This window comes from Canis lupus, chromosome 2, assembly GCF_011100685.1.
Source record: "Canis lupus familiaris isolate Mischka breed German Shepherd chromosome 2, alternate assembly UU_Cfam_GSD_1.0, whole genome shotgun sequence".
Taxonomy (NCBI): Eukaryota; Metazoa; Chordata; class Mammalia; order Carnivora; family Canidae; genus Canis; species Canis lupus.
In genome coordinates, this window is record NC_049223.1 from 66681959 (window position 1) to 66703419 (window position 21461).

The 21461-nt window shown below is 34.4% G+C and overlaps 1 protein-coding gene across 3 annotated transcripts in view; it reads right to left on the bottom strand.

The window, feature by feature from the left end:
• PHKB (phosphorylase kinase regulatory subunit beta) overlaps positions 1-21461 on the bottom strand; it is a 216254-nt gene that overhangs the window by 138386 nt on the left and 56407 nt on the right. For all 3 annotated transcript variants that reach the window (XM_038531132.1, XM_038531133.1, XM_038531131.1), the window contains exons 6-7: positions 20071-20178; positions 16126-16206 (exon numbers count right to left, since the gene is read on the bottom strand). In XM_038531132.1, the coding sequence (XP_038387060.1) occupies positions 16126-16206; positions 20071-20178 (189 nt within the window). The remainder of the gene's footprint in view (positions 1-16125; positions 16207-20070; positions 20179-21461) is intronic.

Below are 21461 nucleotides of genomic sequence, written 5' to 3' on the forward strand. Positions count from 1 at the left end.
GAAAAAAACAAAACAAAACAAAACCACATAACCTTTGCCAGATTCAGGATACTGCAATGAAATAATATACCATTAAATACCAAATAATATAACTTGATCTAAAATTCCCATAAACAGGTGCCTGGGTGGCTCAGTGGATTGTGTCTGTCTTCTGTTGAGGTCATGATCCTAGGGTCCTGGGACAGAGCACACATTAGGCTACCTGCTCAGTAGGAAGTCTGCTTCTCTCTCTCCTTCTGGCCTCTCCTCTACTTGTGCGCACTCTCTCTCTCTTGCAAATAAATAAAAACCTAAAGAAAAAAAACAAAAAATCCCACAACTAAAATAAAATTCCCGTAAAAACCCTTTGTAAATTTTTAAGTGAGCCAAGTGGAATTTTGAAATAGTAAAAAGGAAAATACTAAAGTCTTAAGAATTACCAATTAGGTATCACAGGATATTAAATAACAATAAAGGAATTTCAAAACTGTGAAATAAGATCTTCAAAGAATGTTATTCACGGATCAAATATTTATTTATTTATTTTTTAATTTTTATTTATTTATGATAGTCACAGAGAGAGAGAAGGAGGCTCCATGCACCGGGAGCCCGACGTGGGATTCGATCCCGGGTCTCCAGGATCGCGCCCTGGGCCAAAGGCAGGCGCCAAACCTCTGCGCCACCCAGGGATCCCACAGATCAAATATTTAAATCCTAACTTTAGCACCTCATCTTATCATCAGTGACCTCATTATCATGGTAGTCGAGAACTTGCAACTAATAGTAACAAAATCAAAATGTACTAATGTTGCAAAGGCCTAAAAAAACAATTAAAAATAGGTCACACTAGGGGATATTAATGACTCTTATAAATCTTGACAAAAATTATAGGAAGATTATATATCTTAAGTGCTACTTAATTACACAAGAAGAGAATTGTTCAAAATTTCAATAACTTTCAGAAGTTCCTGCCTTTCTCTTAAAGTAATTTGGAATAATTCTGAAAGTTGAAATTTATGATATAATTCAAGAATGATTATTCAAAAGTTGCTTTGTAGCTAAACATGATATATTTTAGTTTGACCAATACAAATGAATTTTACTTCACAAGAAGTCATTTCATTGCCCAATTAGATATATTTGTCACAAATGATATTTTCCCAAGAAATTCCTTGTATCTAATTCTAAAGTAACCATCATACCACATAACAGATTTAAAACTTTTAGACAATTCGCCATTCACTAAACTAAATACTAGCATTTCCTAATGAAATAGAAAAAAAAAGACTCTGACTATATGTAAATTTAACTTGTAACACTAAAAGTTTTTTTTAAAAAACACTAAAAGTTTTAACTCTTTGTTTATTAAACATATTTGAAAAGTAAATGCATTACTATGAACAATTACTAATGTTATATTCTTTTCCTGTAACATGCCTGGGTGGCTCAGTGGTTGAGCACCTGCCTTCAGCTCAGAACATGATCCAGGTCTGAGGATCAAGTCCACGTTGGACTCCCTGTGGGGAGCCTACTTCTCCCTTTGTCTTTGTCTCTGCCTCTCTCTCTGTGTCTCTCATGAATAAATAAATAAAATCTTTTTTAAAAAATGACAAAAAAAACTGCATGCAATATAGAAAAGTGAATCCATATTATAATGACCATTTTATACAGTTTGGATAATTTGTATAAATTTCTGCAATAAGAGAAGTGGCTATTCCAGCTATTATCAATATTTTTTAACCTATCAGTTTTATTTCAATAATAACTAACATTTTGGAATAAATCTTTTGGTGACACGATTCTTTAATTAGGTAAAGAAATCTTTTTTATTTTTATTTTTATTTTATAATAGTCACAGAGAGAGAGAGAGAGAGAGAGAGGCTGAGACACAGGCAGAGGGAGAAGCAGGCTCCATGCACGGGAGGGGAGGGGAGGGGAGGGGAGGGGAGGGGAGGGGAGGGAAGGGGAGGGGAGGGGAGGGGAGGGGAGGGAGGGGAGGGGAGGGGAGGGAAGGGGAGGGAAGGGAAGGGAAGGGAAGGGAAGGGAAGGGAAGGGAAGGGAAGGGAAGGGAAGGGAAGGGAAGGGAAGGGAAGGGAAGGGAAGGGAAGGGAAGGGAAGGGAAGGGAAGGGAAGGGAAGGGAAGGGAAGGGAAGCGAAGCCCGACGGGAGCCTGTCGGGAGCCCGATGTGGGATTCGATCCCAGGTCTCCAGGATCGCGCCCTGGGCCAAAGGCAGGCGCCAAACCGCTGCACCACCCAGGGATCCCAGGTAAAGAAATCTATACCAAAATACTGTAGGCCTAATTTTTTTTTTAATTCTTCAAGATACAACATTAACTTGAAATGGGAAAAAACAAATTTTTAAAAAGGGGGAGATCCCTGGATGGATGGCTTCCAGTGGTGGAGCATCTGCCTTCAGCCCAGGTCGTGATCCTGGGGTACTGGGACTGAGTCCCGCAGCATGGAGTTAGCTCCTCCCTCTGCCTATTTCTCTGCCTCTCTCTGTGTGTCTCTCATGAATAAATAAATAAAATCTTAAAAAAAAAAAAAAAAAAAAAAACAGGAAAAAAACCTGAAATGGGAAATTACTGTAGTAACAATTACAAATCCACTTTAATCCTCTTGAACACTTTTAAAATTTCCCCATCTCTCTTATATCCTATCAACACTACACACACACTGAGACAAACAAACAAAATTCAAGTCTCAAATTTCAAAGCATGTATTAGGGAATGAGGGACAAATTTTTATGTTTGGGAAATATTTTTATTTGGTTGACAAAAATAGAACAAAATTGCTATTTTAAAATATTTGGAGACTGAACTGGAAAAGAACTCAAGAGATCATCTATACCAACCATTTCTAGGTGTGTCCTGGAAAGACTTCTGGCATCTATTCTAAATTATTTAAAATGATGTAAGCACTACAAGGCCCTATTTTTCTAACAGTAACAGACCTGAATCCTCTCCAGGATCTGTAAATTCCACTTAGATTATAGCACCACAACTTATACGCAATACTGGAAAATATATCTGTACCATAGATGATGATGATTTGTGTTTCTTTCTGTAACACACCGTAACCAAGATACCTCTTAAGTAACACTGTAATACAGTCTGAATTATATGTAAAGTATCACAAAGGAAGGACAAATTACCATTTGAGATATGAGGAGAGTTTTTAGGAATGTGAACATTTCAAGAGACCCAGCATGGGGACACAGAATGGCAGCAATGGTCAGACAGTGAGTCTGATGACTGGATTGGTGCTCTAAAGAACAATCTTTTTGCAACAACTTAACATTTTATCTATTAAAAAAACAGATTAACATTGTGTCCAGATATCATGGCATGTACATGGTTGGCTTAAGAGACACTAAATCTTTTATGAGACACTACCAGCAAAATTTAAAAATGAGGTACAATAAGCTTTCTTTCATCAGGAAAAGCTGAGTGTCAGAGTGGGGTAAGGAGATGGGAGATTATCTAAAGGAAAATAGTTTCCTGATTCTTGTACAAAATCATTTGATAACGTTATGAAAATTAAATGTACTGCAATTGACAGGCAAGGTAAGACATGAGCCACCTGTGTCTACTAAGTACTTGCCATGTATTAGGCCAAATTAAAATGGACTTTCAGTGTAAAATACATACCAATTTTGAAGACAGCAAAAATTAAAAAATACCTCCTTAATAATCATTTATATTTATTACATGTTGAAATAAAGATGTTCTAAGTATATTTATTGCATTAAATAAAATACATTATAAAAACTAATTTCAACTGCTGTTTTTAATGTAGCTATTGGAAATTTTAAATTACCACTTATTTAAATAAGTGGCTCACATTGTATTTCTATTAAACAAATCAACTATGGAGTTTGGAAAAAACATATATGCTTTCCCAGCCTGCCTTCTTAGCTGGAAGTACCTTATATAAGGCATAAGCAGGAGTCTGCTGAGGACTTTTGGGAAAGCTGATAAAAAAAAAAAAAAAAAAAAAAGGCTACTTATGATAAAAAGTAGCTAACACAACACTTCTATCAACCATCCCCCTTCTTTTTGCCATTATGCCAGTAATTAGAGCAGCCATTTTGAGATCAACAGAAACTGACAAGACCACGCAGCCGGCTATCTCCAGGTATCATATTTATGAGAAAAACTAAGCACCTTTTCATTTACACCACTATAGTAATTCCCAACAGATATATAGGATGAATTAGTATGATATTTCATAATGAACTATAATTTTAAAAAGGCAAGGATGAAAGATAAATATTATTAATAAGACAAGATTTATTAAATACAAAAATCCTAAATTTATCTGATGACAGTCATATATGCAACAAAAATTACAAAAGCATTTCTATATAATTACTTGGGAATTCTAATTTAGTTTTCTAAAAATTCAAAGATACTATTTTGGATGGACATAAGTAAAAATTCACTGCTTAATTGTGAAATCAGTAAAGTGACAAAAAAATCTCAAGGCAATAGCTAAATTCTAACAATTCTTCATAAAATAGGTACATTCAGCAAAAAATCATCTATTAACAGCTTTACTGTTATAAAAGAAACATAATGTCCAAGGGAACAAGAGGTGCCACAACAGTCATCAAAACACACAACAGGCGTTTGCTATACATTTGAGAATGAGTGGAGAGTAAGCACTTAGTTGCATATTTCTGACAGAGGGTACAGAATCTCAGACAGCCATTAAATGTGTTATTATATAGACGTTCCAGTGCAACAAAACAGTTGTAGAATATCGAAGGTTTTTAAAAAAAATACAGGTAAAAATACATTAGGACTGCTGGGTCAATTGATTTTATAGAATGACTACACTGAAAGATAAAAGGCAGTTGGGGAAAAAGGGTATAAATAGAAAGTTACATCAAAAATACAGTGGGAATTCAGCTCACAGAACTCAGAAAATCTAGTCATCCATAAAACCAATAAGAATACTGACAAAAATGAACAAAATCAGCTTTTTTAGGAATCTAGAAATTAAAAAAGAGCTTGCAACAATGCAAAGAACATTTAATCAAGATAAAAGGACTGAAATCTCAGTTGAGTGAGCCTTGAAATGTATTAAATTGTCCTATTCCTCCTGCATCTCCCATTTTGTTGTAGCCTAGGCCACACAATCAGCCATGAAAACCAGCAGACTAACAGCCACCAGAAAGGACAGAGGGGTTTAGAACTCCCCCAAATCACCACCTCAGTGAATTGTCACTATTTTAACTGTTTGGCAGCTTCTTAAAAACTAGCACAAAGCTTATGTTTAAATGACCTGACTCAGAGCTTTCACAACATGCATAGCTTTTTCCCTAGGCATATAACAAAAACAATCAGTGGGAACTACTGAGCACTACAGCTGCCTGAAACCATTTTTTCTTAATAGACAGAAAATGATATATACGTAGGAGGATTTGAAAATCTCCAAAATATTCCTGGAAAGATAGGAGGCAATGCACATTTATAGGGTATGCCTATAACCAAAGAAGCCCTGAGACGTAATTAATATCATCGAGGCTCTGCAAAGGAGAAAATAAAGGCTAAAGGAGATATACTGCCAGTGAAAGTTTTCATGCTATGCCCCAAAACACACAGAAGGCCTTGGGAAAAAGCTAAGAGACTTATTTGTTCAAAGCTTTTTTTTTTTTGAAGATTTTTATTTATTCATGAGAGACACAGAGAGAGAGAGACATAGAGACATAAGCAGAGGGAGAAGCAGGCTCCATGCAAGGAGCCCGATATGAAACTTGATCCCAAGACTGCAGGATCATGCCCTGAGCTGAAGGCAGGCACTTAACCGCTGAGCCACCCAGGCATCCCCTCTCCTCTTTTTTTTAAAAAAGGAATTATTCTCTTGCCTTTGGAGACATGTCTGGCAAGAAGTTCCTCAAGAAGTTAAAAATAGAGCTACCCTACAACCCTGCAATTGAACTACACAAATGTAGTGATCGAAGGGGCACTTGTACCTTAATGTTGAAAACAGCAAAGTCCACAATAGCCAACCTGTGGAAAGAGCAAAGATGTCCACTGACAGATGAATAGATAAAGAAGATGTGGTATATCTATACAATGGAATATTACTCAGCCATCAGAAAGGATGAATACTTATCATTTATATCGAAGTGGATGGAACTAGAGGGTATTATGCTGAGTGAAATAAGTCAATTAGAGAAAGACAATTATCATACAGTTTGCTCATATGTGGAATATAAGAAACAGTGCAGAAGATCATAGGGGAAGGGTGAGAAAACTGCATGGGAAGTTATCAGAAAGGGAGAAAAACCATGAGAGACTCTTAACTATAGGAAAGAAACAGAGTTGCTAGAGGGCATGTAGGTGGGAGGATGATGTAATTGGGTGATGAGCATTCAGGAGGGTACATGATGTGATGAGCACTGGGTATTACACACAACTAATCAATTATTGAACGCTACATCTGAAACTAAGGATGTGCTATATGTTGGCTAATTGAATTTAAATTTTAAAAAATCTTAAAAATATATGTAGAATTAAATTAAATGTTAACAATATTATATAAAGCTAAAACATGTTAAGGGTCTTAAATGGTCGAGAAAAGAGTCAAAATACAAATACTGAGTAGACCCTAATAAGTTGAAGATACTATGATTTCTACAGTTAACACTAAATAATAGAATAACAGAAGGCCTAATGAGTTTATGAAAGGAGGGATGTTACAGTAACAAATGTTTAATCAATCCAAAAGAATGTAAGAAAGGAGAAAAAAATACAAAGAACAGATGGAATCAACAACAAGCAGAAATATAAAAGACAAACCAAGATACATTAAAATTTACATTAAATTGTAAATGAACTAAGTACTCCAATTAAAAGGAAAAGATTACAGACTAGATTTTAAAAACAGCAATAATTATATGATACAAAAGATACAGTATACAAATACTAATCAAAAGAAATTTGTCTAGTTAAAAAAAAAGAAACTTGTTTAGTTAGAAAAGGAGATTGTAAGAAAAATTTTATGAGTTGAAATGGGACATTGGGAACATTAAAAATTATAACTTTAAATCACATGTCTATATACACATATAGACACATAAATCAAAAAGTTACAGAATTAAATGAAGAAAAAATTCAATCATAGATACTGAATGAATATAACAGAAAATTGCACAACATGGAACGCCTGGGTGGCTAGGCGGTTAAGCATCTGCCTTGGCTCAGGGTGTGATCCTGGAGTCCTGGGATCAAGTCCCACATCAGGCTCCTTGTATGGAGACTGCTTCTCCCTCTACTTATGTCTCTGCCTCTCTTTCTTTGTGTCTCTCATGAATAAATAAATAAAATCTTAAAAAAAAAAAAAGAAAATTGCACAATACATATAAGGTATAAATAACATATCTGATTAACACAGTGTACCTAATTAACATAAAGAACATTGAAGCCAAGAGTATTTCTGTCATGTTTCTATGAAATACCAATCAATAACAACCAAAATCTGGGTTATAAGCAAATCTCAACAAATTTTAAAGGATTGGAACTGTATAGAATATGTTTTCTGACCACTGCAGATTTAAACCAGAAGTCATATTAAAAAGACAGAAAATCTTCAAATGTTTGGAAATTAAGAAATACATTTTTAAACACCTCGCTGGTAAAAGAAAATATAATGGTGACTGGAAAATATTTTTATTGAATGATAATAAAATTGTAACATAAACTTTTAGAATGAAGCTAAGCAGGGAATAGTTAAAGCCCTAAATGTGTACATTAGGCAGAAAAAAACCCCTAAAATTCAATGATTGAAGCTTCTATATAAAGAAAGAATTTGAAAAGGGATAAATTAGACATAAAGAAAGTAGAACAAAAGAAATAAAGGTTCAGTAGAAATGAATTAAGCAAAAAAATATGCAGTAGAGAAACTCAAAAGACTGAAAACTGGTTTTTTTATTTTTTATTTTTTGAAAATTGGTTCTTTAAAAATAAAACTGAAAAACTACAAGCAAGATCAATCAGAAAAGAAAGATGTCACAAATTATCAAAATGAGGAACAGAAAATAGTACATCATTACAGAACCAACAGTTGTCAAAATGATGAGGATTTTGTAAAAATAATGCTGCAATAAAAAAAGATAGTAACAGAAAAAAATGCTCTTAAGTGTTCATTACATAGTAGAAATAATACATAATCTCATATAAAGTAATAATCATTTGGTGAAAAAGATATAAAGCTACAAAAACTTTAGGGACAGCTCTCAAATATTTCAAAATTCCTAAATCATTATTTTGCATTACATAATTAATGTTAAAAATGTTAACATTAATTATTTTGTTTTAAAGTTTGCAAGAAATGGAACATGATTTACATGTTCCCTAGACAAATTGGATTATTACTAAGCATAGTTGAACTTATTCATTTAGATATAAATGTAAAATCCATTTTTAAGATAGAAGTTTGAATTAGTAAAATTGTTGTTGGTTCCAAAGTATTCAAATTCATACCCTCCACCCCCAAATGGCAGATACAGTCTTTTGTGTGCAAGCAGTTGTGTAATACACTTGGCCTCTCTCTTGCTCCTTCCCTCACTACTTCCCAGGAGAAGAGGAGGAACTTAATTGGATTGAGTTTGAAAAGACATATTGGTATGTATAGGGCAGCCCCCTTCCTATTAAGGCTCAGCTTTTGAGAAACACCTGATCTGCTCTGGTCCTCAAACTTGAAATTATATCTTAGGGAGCTCTACCTTGCCTCCTTAAAGCTCTGTTTGTGACTGAGGGTAACTTTGCCTAAATCTGGAGCTCACAAAGGCAAAGCTCATTTGCTGTAGACATATGTTTCACTCTCTGTTACGAATTTTATCAGAAAGAAAGGTGATATGCTGGTCTCCTATCTGCTTTATTCTTATTTTCTTATGAGTTGGTCCAGCACTTTGGTGGATAAGAGTAGTGTTTTAATTGAGCTCTTTCAAACCCCAAATGAATAAGCATATTTTGCTCCTTATATCAATTTCAGTCTTCCAAGAAGGGAAGGATTTCTCCCCTATCTGCAGACATGACAGACCTAAGACAAAGGCAATAAGTTAAATTTTATAAAACTGTTACACATGATTCTTGTGTTCAAAGGAAGTCAGGTTGGGCGCCTGGGTGGCTCCGTGGGTTAAGCGTCTGCCTTCAGCTCAGGTCATGATCCTTAGAGTTCCAGGATGGTGTCCAGCATCAGGATTCCTGCTCAGCAGGAGTCTGCTTCTCCCTCTGCCCTCACCCTACTTGTTCTCTCTCTCTCTCTCTTGCTCAAATAAATAAATAAAATCTTTAAAAAAGCAAAGCAAGTCAGGTTGATTAAATTGCTCCCTTTGAAGCAAAAACAAAAAAAACAAAAAAAAACAAAAAAAACAAAAGTGGTCATATATTTCTTTTTATTTTTATATTTTTATCTACATATATATGTAAGTGTACATTATATACACACATATATTTAATATATGAATGATTTTATTCAAATAATCCCTACTGTGGCATAATAAAAAATATATTTATAGATCTATATTTGGTCTTTAAAAAAAGGACATTATGAAAAAATTTATTTTGACATGCATGAGGATTTAGACTGAGAGAAAATTTTCTTGTAAAATACAATTCACTGCAACTAAAAAAACCCCACAATAATGGGTCAGTAATAAGTGGGAGTTGAAATTAGTAAAATGAGTACTTAATCATACTTGGAACTTTCTATTCCTTCAAATCACCATATGAATTAAGAACTGTGATTTAACATCTGAGTTTTCTTAAAATATATGCTGAATAAAGGTCAAAGAAACAAAGTAAGGAAAAGTTATACTTGATTTTAATAATGGGCTTTAAAGAAAATTTCTTATTTAAATTAAATTAATTAACATATACTATGTTATTAGTTTCAGAGGTAGAGCTCCGTTGATTCTATATATAATACCCAGGGCTCATTACATCACATGCCCTCCTTACTGTCCATCACCCAGTTATCCCATTCCCACCCTCTCTCCTCCAGCAACCCTCAGTTTGTTTCCTATGGTTAAGAGTCTCTAATGGTTTGTCTCCCTCTCTGATAATGTCTTGTTTTATTTTTCCCTCCTTTCCTCTATGCTCCTGTTTTGTTTCTTAAATTCCACATATGAGTGAAATCCTATAATTGTCTTTCTCTGACTGACTTATGTGTAGTTAAGTAAACTGGCATCACCAGATTTTAGTGATGCCACTAACAACACCTATGAAGTTCATAAGATGCCTGACACCTCAGAAAAAGAGGACCTAAGAAGAAATAAAAGCATCTGGAAAACTAGGCTGCATCACAGCAAACATGACATAGTTTTATTTTCTCATTTGATGTTCACAACTGAACTCTCATTTGAGTTCATTTGGAGTACTTACAAATCTCTAACATTTCTCATACATAAGGGACTATCATTTTCAATTTTCACATATAATTTTCCCATTTGGGTTGGAATAAACAAAAAATGATAATATATACTCTGATTTGTTAGCAACTATTACTCTTGCTCATTAATTTAATACAAAGAGCTCTAAATATTCTAGCATCTAAAATAGTTTTTATCACTTACATATAAGCTATAAATTCCTGTAATTAAGATGAATAATACATGATGAAATATTCTTTTGTAGATAGGCACAACAAGGAATAATTTATTAAGCCACAGTTGTGGTTTACTGTGCCCAAACTGTTAATACAAACAAGGTTTTTTTTTCCCTAACCAGATGTTGCACTGAACACCTGCTTTGCTGAGACTTGGAAATCTGGTATCTGCTAGGAAGAAGGTGTTTACGTGACCAGAACCCAATAAACACCTTGGGCACTAACTTCCTAATAAGTTTTCATGGTAGAGACAACATTTCACACATGTTGTCATAATTGAACGCTGGAGGAATGAAGCATGTTCTGTATGACTACAGCAGGAAAGGACTACTGGCAGCTTGCATCTGTTTTGTTCTAGGCTTTGTTTCATGTGCCTTTTCCTTTGGCTGAGTTTGCTTTCTATTCTTTCACTGTAATAAATCTTATCCATGACTCTGACAACATTCCAGGTCCTGTGAGTTCTCCCAGAGAAACATCAAACCTTAGGGATGGCCTTTGGAACCCCTGAGACAGTACCCCTCATTTATTTTATTTATTTATTTTTTTTGGAATTTAATAAATTTATTTTTTATTGGTGTTCAATTTACCAACATACAGAATAACCCCCAGTGCCCGTTACCCATTCACCCCCACCCCCTGCCCTCCTCCCCTTCCACCACCCCTAGTTCGTTTCCCAGAGTTAGGAGTCTTTATGTTCTGTCTTCCTTTCTGATATTTCCCACACATTTCTTCTCCCTTCCCTTATATTCCCTTTCACTATTATTTATATTCCCCAAATGAATGAGAACATATAATGTTTGTCCTTCTCCGATTGACTTACTTCACTCAGCTATTTGCCGAGAGAAGTATTTTTAAGTGACATTGACGTAAAATTTCAAAAGAGGGCTAAGAATCTACAATCCAATATAATTGACTATAATTGACTTGGTTCAAAGAGGTCATGCATTGACTCCTTCTAAGCAACATCTCAAATTATTATAATCCTTCTAGATATAAAAGCATTCCCAAATCCTTAAAATTGTTTTTTGTTAAACGGTTTTTGACATAAATTTCAAGAGTTAGAAACACAAGGCCAACCTTCAATCACATAAAGTCATATAATGGAAATTAATTAGAATGGTTCTTAGAATTTTTTTTCATTTAAAGTCACAAACCCATGTGTCTATTTCACTTCTTCCTTTTGAACTCTTAATCTACTTTGCCCCTTTTCATATTCAGCTGACATTCCTGCTTTCCATTTCATCATGATAATAGTAGCAATCAAAAGAGAACTTCCACATCTACCAAACTCTAGATTTACCAACATTCCAGGTTTTTCACCAATTAATGCTTATTTCTACTCATATTTTAAGATTGTAAGAAGAGTATCTGAGGTCAGTTTTTTTTATAAAATGATGTAACACTATGACTTGTGATCCATCATTAAATAACACCAAAATTAGTCATGTAACAGCATGACACTGGAGAAAGGACCTTAGAAATCATACAGTTTGTCTACCTCCATGTGTAAGGACATACAATTAATAGATTTTAATACCTCAACTAAAAATAAAAGCAAATCCAAAATATAGGAAGGGAAGACAATATTTTAGCTTTGTATATCTTCACTTTCAAAGTACTCTTTAAAACATAAAGTTGTGGGGTCACCAAAGTCGAAAATAAAATCCCTTCTTTATTAAAGAATTGTAAGTCTTTTTATATGATGAGGCTTTCAACAAAAAGAAAGAATAATTATCTAAAACACAAAGCAAAAACTAATTTGTTACACAAATTTGTGGGATGTGTGGGGTTCTTTTATTTTAAATAAAGTAAGTTTCTATGGATCCATTTCTGATTGATTTCTTTCCTATTTCTTTTAATCTACCCTTAGGAAATTTATTTATGGCATGGAACATAACATAGAATGCCATGCAGTACTAGTTCTTTACTTTGCCTCCCTCCAACAGATGTGAGTTACCTCCATTAATAGAGAGGGGGTCAGATTTAGGTAAACTTTATACTTAGGTGATATATATATATGTGTATATAAATATATATATATATATACACACACACACTTAGGTGATATATTATATATTTATATTTATATTTATAAGATATATATAAACTTCTATTAAAATATGTAACTTTAAAAAAAAAAAAAAAAATATGTAACTTTAATATTTCTCTCCAGATAAAGAAGAGAAAGCAAGTAAGAGTGCCAGGAAAGAAATAAAAAGTTTGCCTATTTTACAGTTTTCATTTTTAATAAAAATCCAATATTGTAAATGTGCACAGCAATACTTCTATAGACACCAATTTAGCCCAGGTAACCACAAAATATGACACTTGTGTGGGTAATGAAAGACATTAGAAAATGAGCATCCATTACTATTCCTGCCTTTAAGAAATATATTCCCCAGCAAGGCCCATGAGCTCAAACACTGGCACTCAATATTTTCACAGCATCTTAGAAGGGATACCTGTAAGACAATGGCCTTCTCCTAAAGGAAATACAATGTGGATACAAAGTTTATAAAAACAAGAGAATCAGTAAAGATATGATGATTAGCTGTTAAATTAAGGAAAATAATTTATTGAAAAAATAAACCAAAGTAGCTGACAATATAATATGTATATTATGTGTGTGTGTTGTGTATGTAAGCTCTCTATTCTCCAATCCTAAAAAGATAAGGATTTGGGCAAATGAAATATTCACCAGTAAATAGAGAAAGAAATGAGTGGTATTCCCACTTCCTTCCCAGGTCCTTGGGTTGCCCAGAGATATAATGTGGTTGGGAATGAAGAAAAGAGACAGGACTATGAAACTTCCCATTCAGGGTATAAGGTACAATTAAAAAATGAAATGGGGATCCCTGGGTGGCGCAGCGGTTTGGCGCCTGCCTTTGGCCCAGGGCGCAATCCTGGAGACCCGGGATCGAATCCCACGTCGGGCTCCCGATGCATGGAGCCTGCTTCTCCCTCTGCCTGTGTCTCTGCCTCTCTCTCTCTCTCTCTGTGTGACTATCATAAATGAATAAAAATTAAAAACATATATATATATTAAAAAAATACTTTATAAAAAAAAATGAAATGGTCCCAAGTCATACTATCTTTCAAAGGATTCGTTTCTCTGAAATATCTAGATAAAAGGAATTTCATTCCCTGAAAGATTTTATGCAGGCCCAATTACTGCTTCTCTACATAATTCCTGACACAGTATATAAAAAATCAAGGAAAAAGACAGTAAGCCCCAATAACACATTTTATTATTCTAGGATTTTAAGTGTATATATTAAAGGCCTATTGAAATTAGCTACATAAAAATATCGTATCTACCAAATAAAAACTTCTAAGGGTAAGGAAAAAACATCAACAAGAAAAAAAAAAGAAAATAAGGTTAAGAAGAAGATACTAAATATGCTCAAGTAGATTCAAATCATATTAAAAAAGATAGAAAGGTTAAAGGTGTATCATATTTTTGAAAACTGTCAATTGACAACTGAAGATTTAAAATTAACTATGGTAGATACTGAAAAAGCAAAAAATAAAATGTGAAAAATGAAAATAAAATACCAAACAAAACAATGCTACCACTAACCAGGGTAATTTCACCACTGCCATCAGTAAGGTTAATGGAAAGTCACTTGGAACCATCAATGTTAGCTGTCACTTTTTTTTTTTAAGATTTTATTTATTTATTCATGAGAGACACAGAGAGAGAGAGAGAGGCAGAGACACAGACAGAGAGAGAGAAGCAGGCTCTACTCAAGGAGCCTGATGTGGGACTCGAACCCAGGAATCAGGATCATGCCCTGAGCCGAAGGCAGGTGCTCAACCGCTGAGCCACCAGGCATCCCAGCTGTTGCTTAATATAATGGTAATCATACTATGTTGTGCTGGATACATGTCTCAGTGCTTTGGAGTTTCTAAGAGAAGCTAAGTGGGCTGGTTTTGGGAGCCTTCCTCTACTAGGTCAGAGGATGTTTTGTGTTTCAGGATGCTGCTTAAGGGAAAACCCTTCTCTAACCAAAATCTTTGAATACCACTATTTCACAATATTACAAAAACAGAACTTTTTGGATGAAATAAAAACGTAGTTCTTTGAAGAATCACAAAACATTAGTGGGTATTAATAATTTCTTCTTTACTGTTTATCTGTACAACTAAATAGACTTCACCTGGGCACCTGCCTGGGTGGCTCAGTCAGTTAAGCATCTGCCTTCAGCTCAGGTCATGATTCCTGGGTCCTGGAATTAAGCCCTACAGCAGTCTCCCTGCTCAGCAAGAAGTCCACCTTTTCCTCTCCCTCTGCCCCTCCTCCCACTTGTATGTGCCCCCTCTCAAATAAATAAAAAAGTCTTTTTTTTTTTTAAGATTTTATTTATTTATTCATGAGAGACACAGAGAGAGAGGCAGAGACACAGGCAGAGGGAGAAGTAGATTCCATGCAGGGAGCCCGATGTGGGACTCAATTCCGGGACTCCAGGATCACGCCCTGGGCTGAAGGCAGCGCTAAACCACTGAGCCACTGGGCTGCCCAAATAAAAAAATCTTAAAAATAAATGAATAAATAAATAAATAGACTTTACTTACTATTAAAAAAGCAATAACTGGAAGGATGTAAGAGACTATAAACTACTGGAGGACAGGACTATATATACTAATATCATACTGCAGTCCAGTGATGATTTGGGTGTTAATTACATGATACATTTGTTCTCCCTGTACAGATCACAGGAAAGAAATAATAACAAGCATACGTAGCACATCTATTCTGATGAAGTCTCACTGTACCAGTGCAATAATAAAAACTTTTGCTTTCACTGTGGCATACCTGAAAATGTGTCAGCATGTGTGTCTGTGTGTCTTTTCAAGCATTAGTACCTATGAAATGAATGCTTCTCATCTTTGGGATATAAATTCTTTTCAAGTTTCAAAAACATCAAGAACCTTACTGAGGTCTCACAATAAAAATAACATGATAGGGACGCCTGGGTGGCTCAGCAGTTAAGTGCCTGCCTTCAGCTCGGAGCGTGATCCTGGAGTCCCTGGTTCGAATCTCACATCAAGCTTCCTATGCTTCTCCGGCTGCCTATGTCTCTGCCTCTCCCTCTCTGTGTCTCTCATGAATGAATAAATAAAATCTTCAAAAAATAATAATAATATGATAAAAGTATCTTTTTTTAAAAGGATGGGTTAAAAAAGGGAACAATATGCAAAAAAGACAATAACTCTAAGAAAATCTGCAAATGCTATTTTACTTTCATTGTTATAAAATTTTCTGAAAGTTTCAAGTTTTTATTTCATTCAGATCACCTGAAGCACAGCTTTTTATAAGGGTAAAGCTTTACAGCCTGTCATATATTTCATTCATTTTTGAAGTGCTTTGCATTAAAAATATTCTTGATCCAACATCCAAAATCCAGTATCTGATTATATGAATAAGCCATTTTTATAAAACTGAAACTAATTTTTAAAAAACTAAAAGAAAAAAAGATATTCTCAGAGATGAAATTGAGTACTAGAAAATTTGGGCAATTCATACCTCATCAGTGTTATAGATAATCTGGAGTCCTGAAGAAATCATTTCCACAAGGTAAAGGAGATAGAGTGACACTGTATTTATCTGAAAACAAACAACATTAAAAGGTTAAAGGAAATAACAAAAAGACTATGTTATGAAATTATATGTAAGAGCCAAAATTATAAGTCATTTCCTCTAATAGTAGCAAATAAAAACTATTTCCTTTCCTATTGTGAAATAAAGGAGCTGAGTGTTTAGCTCATCATAAAATCCTAGCTTTGAATATAAAACTCTAAAATCCTCAAATTCATTGTGATGGTTAATACCTGATTAGGGAAATGGATGCAAATAGAACTGTTAGCAACTGTTTCTATAACATTTGTTCTCTAAGATTCACTTTCAAATTTTGGGTTTAAAGTACTCTACTTTGAAGTCATTTTGCCCCACAGGCAGCTATGTAATGTTAATTCATCTCAAATGTATGTAAATGAAAAAGTTATTTGGCAAGTAAGATATTAGGACTTTGCCAGTACATCATAAACAATAGGCAGTGCATCTTGAAAATAGTCTTATTCTCAGACAATACAGAATTTATGTAAACAACTGCAGGGACATATTAATTTTAATCAATGGTATAGCATATAAAATATATTTGTGAACAAATGAGTTTTATAAACAAATGAGCCACTTTTTTCTTTTAATCTATTCAAGATAGACATTATATGATATAAAAAAAAATGAAGACAGTAATGTCCATTTTAACAAAACCAGATTCTCACAGAAGCCTGAATGGGTGTATAAATTGTGTCAAATAAGTAAGTAGTGAAAGACAAATACTACAAACCTTGAATATGCTAAATGAAACAAGCCAGTCATAAAAGACCATATATTGTATAATTCTATGTACATAAAATTCATAGAACAGGAATATTCATAAAGATAGGAAGTAGATTGGTGATCGCCTAGGGCAAGGGGGTTTTGGGTAGATAGGAAGTAACTGCTAAAGAGCACAGATTTCTTTATGGAGTAATGAAAATGTTCTGAAATTAACTGTGATAGTGATTGCACAACTGTGAATATAATAAAAACCATTGAATTGTACACTTTAAATAGGTGAATTGTATGTTTTGTGAGCTATATCTCAATAAAGCTGTTATATAATAAACACATAGGAATCAGTAAAAGAACTTTCATTTAGCTAGGAAAATGGTAAGTTAAAATCAAAGAGAAAGCACAATTTAATTTAGTGCTGGTGTGATTCTAACCCAGAAGAGTATTTATTACCTTCTAACAGCCTTGGTGGCTCAGGTCTTCCTTGACTCACTTTCAGTCCTTACTGAGTAACTGACAGAAAGTCAGGGCAGAAAGTTATTTGTGTCCCAGAGGCCTTGGCAAAGCGGCCTTATGCTAGCAGGTGTGTTGGGTAGTGCTGCCTAATCATCTCTGCCTGAGACATCTTTGCCACAAGCACTTCATCCCAAACATTCTCAGTGTGTACATTTTCTCCACATCACCACCTGGCCATAAAGCAATTTTGCCATAAAAGATTATATAAAAAAAAAAAAAACTGGTTGACAGATTCGACAGTTTAGTTTCATTTCTCCATTGATGTGAAATTCCCACTTTTATATTATATAAATCTTATATTTTTATAATTATTCTTTGTATTCCATACTTTCTATATTATATAAATCTTAGCCCTCATAATGGTCTCTCTACAGTGATCCAGATGTTTGAACTCACATTTTCCACACGAGTATGGAGTGCCTATGAACAGCATATGACAATATGCCAAAAACAAACATACAGTGTAGATGGTGTTCACAAAGCAATGCAAAGCTTTGTTTACAAGTATGAAAGTGCTACCCCTCTTAATGAAGGAAGAAATTTTAGTGAAAAAAGAAAAAAGTGTAATGCCAGATGAGAAGGCAAATCAACAAGCAAAAAAAAAGTATTACTCTAAACAAAAGACTTTGAAAACAAACGCTTAGGTACGATCCAAATAATAAATTCAGTTATTTGCACAATAGTGCCGTGAATTTACACATATATTTTTTTAAGATTTTATTTATTTATTCATGAGATACACACAGAGAGAGGCAGAGACACAGGCAGAGGGAGAAGCAGGCTCCATGCAGGACAACATGGGACTCGATCCCAGGTCACCAGGATCACGTCCTGGGCTGAAGGTGGCACTAAACCGCTGCGCCACCAGGGCTGCTCTACACATATTTTAAATGTATTTAGTGTTCCATATTCTGCAATAAGGTTTTAGTTTTGTCATTCATTTTTCATGTTATATTATGTCCTTTTTAATGATCCTCTTTTATTTTTTGTGATTTTATCTTTCAAAGTAAAACTGCCTTACAGTCAATTAGTTATGCGGTGAAAATACATGCAATGAAAATTGTGGCAGCAAAGATGTGAATTGCAAAACTACTTAACACTGCCACCAGGGCCTGGCAGTGCTGATGGCTCTTTCAGGAAGCAGAACTGTCTTGGACACCGCCTGACTTTTCAGCATTCAAAATCCAGAGGTTAAAAACAAAACAAAAATCCAGGGGTTGTCAGGGTCTTGTCATGGTTCAAGTGAGCAAGACACAATGATACAGGAGTCTCATTTTAGGGTTTTTAGACTGACATTAATTTTTGAGTGATCCTTCTTAAAACATGGTAAACATGGTAGAGAAGAGCTTCAAAATATTGCCAGTCTCACCCAAATATTTTCTTATAGCACTGACACTGGTCTATCAGAAATGACTTCAAAGAAATGTCATTGCAGCCATTTACAGCTACACCTCCAAGAGCTCTCTGCTCTGACTTGCAGAATGCCTCTGTGAGAAAATATCATTAAGTGGCAAATTGTACAGAAACAGCCAAATAACAGGTCAACCAGTATTTATTTAAAATCTACCATGAGGCAGGTACTAAGCCTGAATTCTGGGATAAAAAATAAATGAGCTGGTATATTCTGAAAATCGTATTTCAAATAGTAAACATATTTGTCAAAGCAAAAAATACATACAATCTAATTAGATTATAATTATAAGAAGGTCAAGCAACTACATATTCATATAATACTAATTCTCCAAGGTACTGGTTACAAAAAAGTGTTAAGAATTTCTGCTGCATAGAAATGGGGACACTGCTTTCCATGACTCGGAGGAGTCATACTAAAGTAAGACATTTCAGATCTCTAGAGAGACAGAGGGACTATAAAAAGGACATATTCTTATTTTAGTAAAGAATATATGAATAATAAGTATTCTGTCTTAAAGACAGCAGAACCAAATGATGAGCAGGAAGACAACTCATTAAAAAGCATATATAATATCTATATCCTAAAAACAAGGCAACAGGATGTCCAGCTATAAGCAGTACACAGATATAAGAGAAAAAGAAGTGAAAGCAAAACATAAAATACCATAGTACGTTCTTAGCCCAGGTATAAAATTTAATATACGAGACAAAATTTATAGACTCCAGAAATGCCTTTTGGGATTACATTTCAATGTTATGCTTATAGCTTTGTTGAAGGTTGATATATCAAAAATGAAATGTCATGTAACAAAAATTTCTGATTTGCTGTTCTATCACTGCCTACTGTCTTTTATTCCATAGTTCCTAAGTGTTGGCATTCTTCTAAATTTGATAATAAGTTTAAGCTTTTGTCACAGAAAAAACTCTGGGATTCTTTCTTTGAGATAGGGAACAATATTATAAGCCATCCACTTGCCCTTTTCTGCTTGCTGACCAAGACCACAATCTGACTTAATAATGCTCAGTCACAGTAACTAACTCAGCCCTGGTGGCTCCCATTTCACTACCTCATTTTAGGGTTGGTTTTCTGCTTCTGTTTTGAACAATTTAAGAAATCTACTTTATCCAATTTGTAAATAGCTCCAAATCTTCTATGATGTAGAGTATGCAGAGAGAAGAAGAAAACATACAGTACTGTCCTCTTACCTGAAGATGACCGTATTCTTCATAGGAGAGGACCTCATCTCCCGTGTGCACATTGAAAACAGAGTGAAGACAGGTTGCTGGGCGTGGGTCCTGCTTAAACTGCTGGACCTAAAATCAAACACAAAATTCAAATAGTACTAATAACTCACACTATCACCCAAATTTAGAGATTATAAATTATTTTTCATGAAACCTTTCAATAAGGAAAGCTGCAGTCTAAAGGCAGAGTACAGAGCAAAGTAGACATGTTATTTTTCCTAAAGAAACAAAACACTGACAAAACTCGTAAGTACTAAGGTAATACTTAACATGATTGTAGAATATTTAAATGATATTTCAAAAACAGCAAATCAAGTGTAATAGGGAGCTTGTGAATATGGTAGCAGCAGAGTTTGCAGTTTGTTTTGTATTCATTTTATTTTAGAGTTAAATAATAGTTTACTCTGTGGGACAGTATTTCAGGGATTACATCCCACTGTATTGCTATTTGGAAATGCTTCCATGACACTCAATGAAAAGGTGGTTCAGACCTCATGCTAATTCAGTAAGTGTTCAAAACTTCAAATGCTGTTTCCTTTTCTAAGGATCAAAAGTTGTAACCTTTGTACCTATCAACATGTTTTGACTTCCTTTGCCACATATACTCTCTTTACTAAGGTACCAATTCCAAGAGAACATAGGATATACCTGCACTAGTAACTGCACATAAAGTTTAACCATTTAAAAAAAAAAAGTTTAACCATTTTAGAGTACTAAGTAAATATTAAATGATACAACAAACTCCAAGGACCAAAAATGAAATCCATCTCCTTTTTTAGAGCCTCTTCAATTCAATTTGGTGAATATTTCCTGATACCAATCATATGTCAAGTACTGTGCTAGTCCCTGGAAGTATGAGATGCATAAAAACAGAGGATGAATCAATTAATGCATAGTTATATGTAAAGGGAATGATTTTTTCTTCCTTCGAAAATATATAAGTGGTTATAATATCTGTGATGTCATGATCTTGCATTGCTTCACTTGGCTAATGAAGCACATAGAACCATATTATTTTCCTCACCTTCAAAATCCTTCTCATCCTTAAAATTCTATCCCCCCAAAATATCTTCTTTTATAAAGTCCCTTCTGAACTGTTTCTCACATTTCTTCCTTTGGACTCCATATCAAGGTGCTTATCCTTCAATAATTTCTCCTCTTTTCTATTAGTTGTCTGTGACTTTCACTATCTTATAACTTTCTAGCAGTTACATTATCCAATATGGTAGCTGATGGGGAACAGAGGGCTAACTGGGACAAAGCAGAGCGGGTATCCCACAAAGGACCTGCTCCTAGAGTGGGATATGTGTGACATTCCTCAGGAAGTTTCCAATTGTCTTAATGTTAATGTC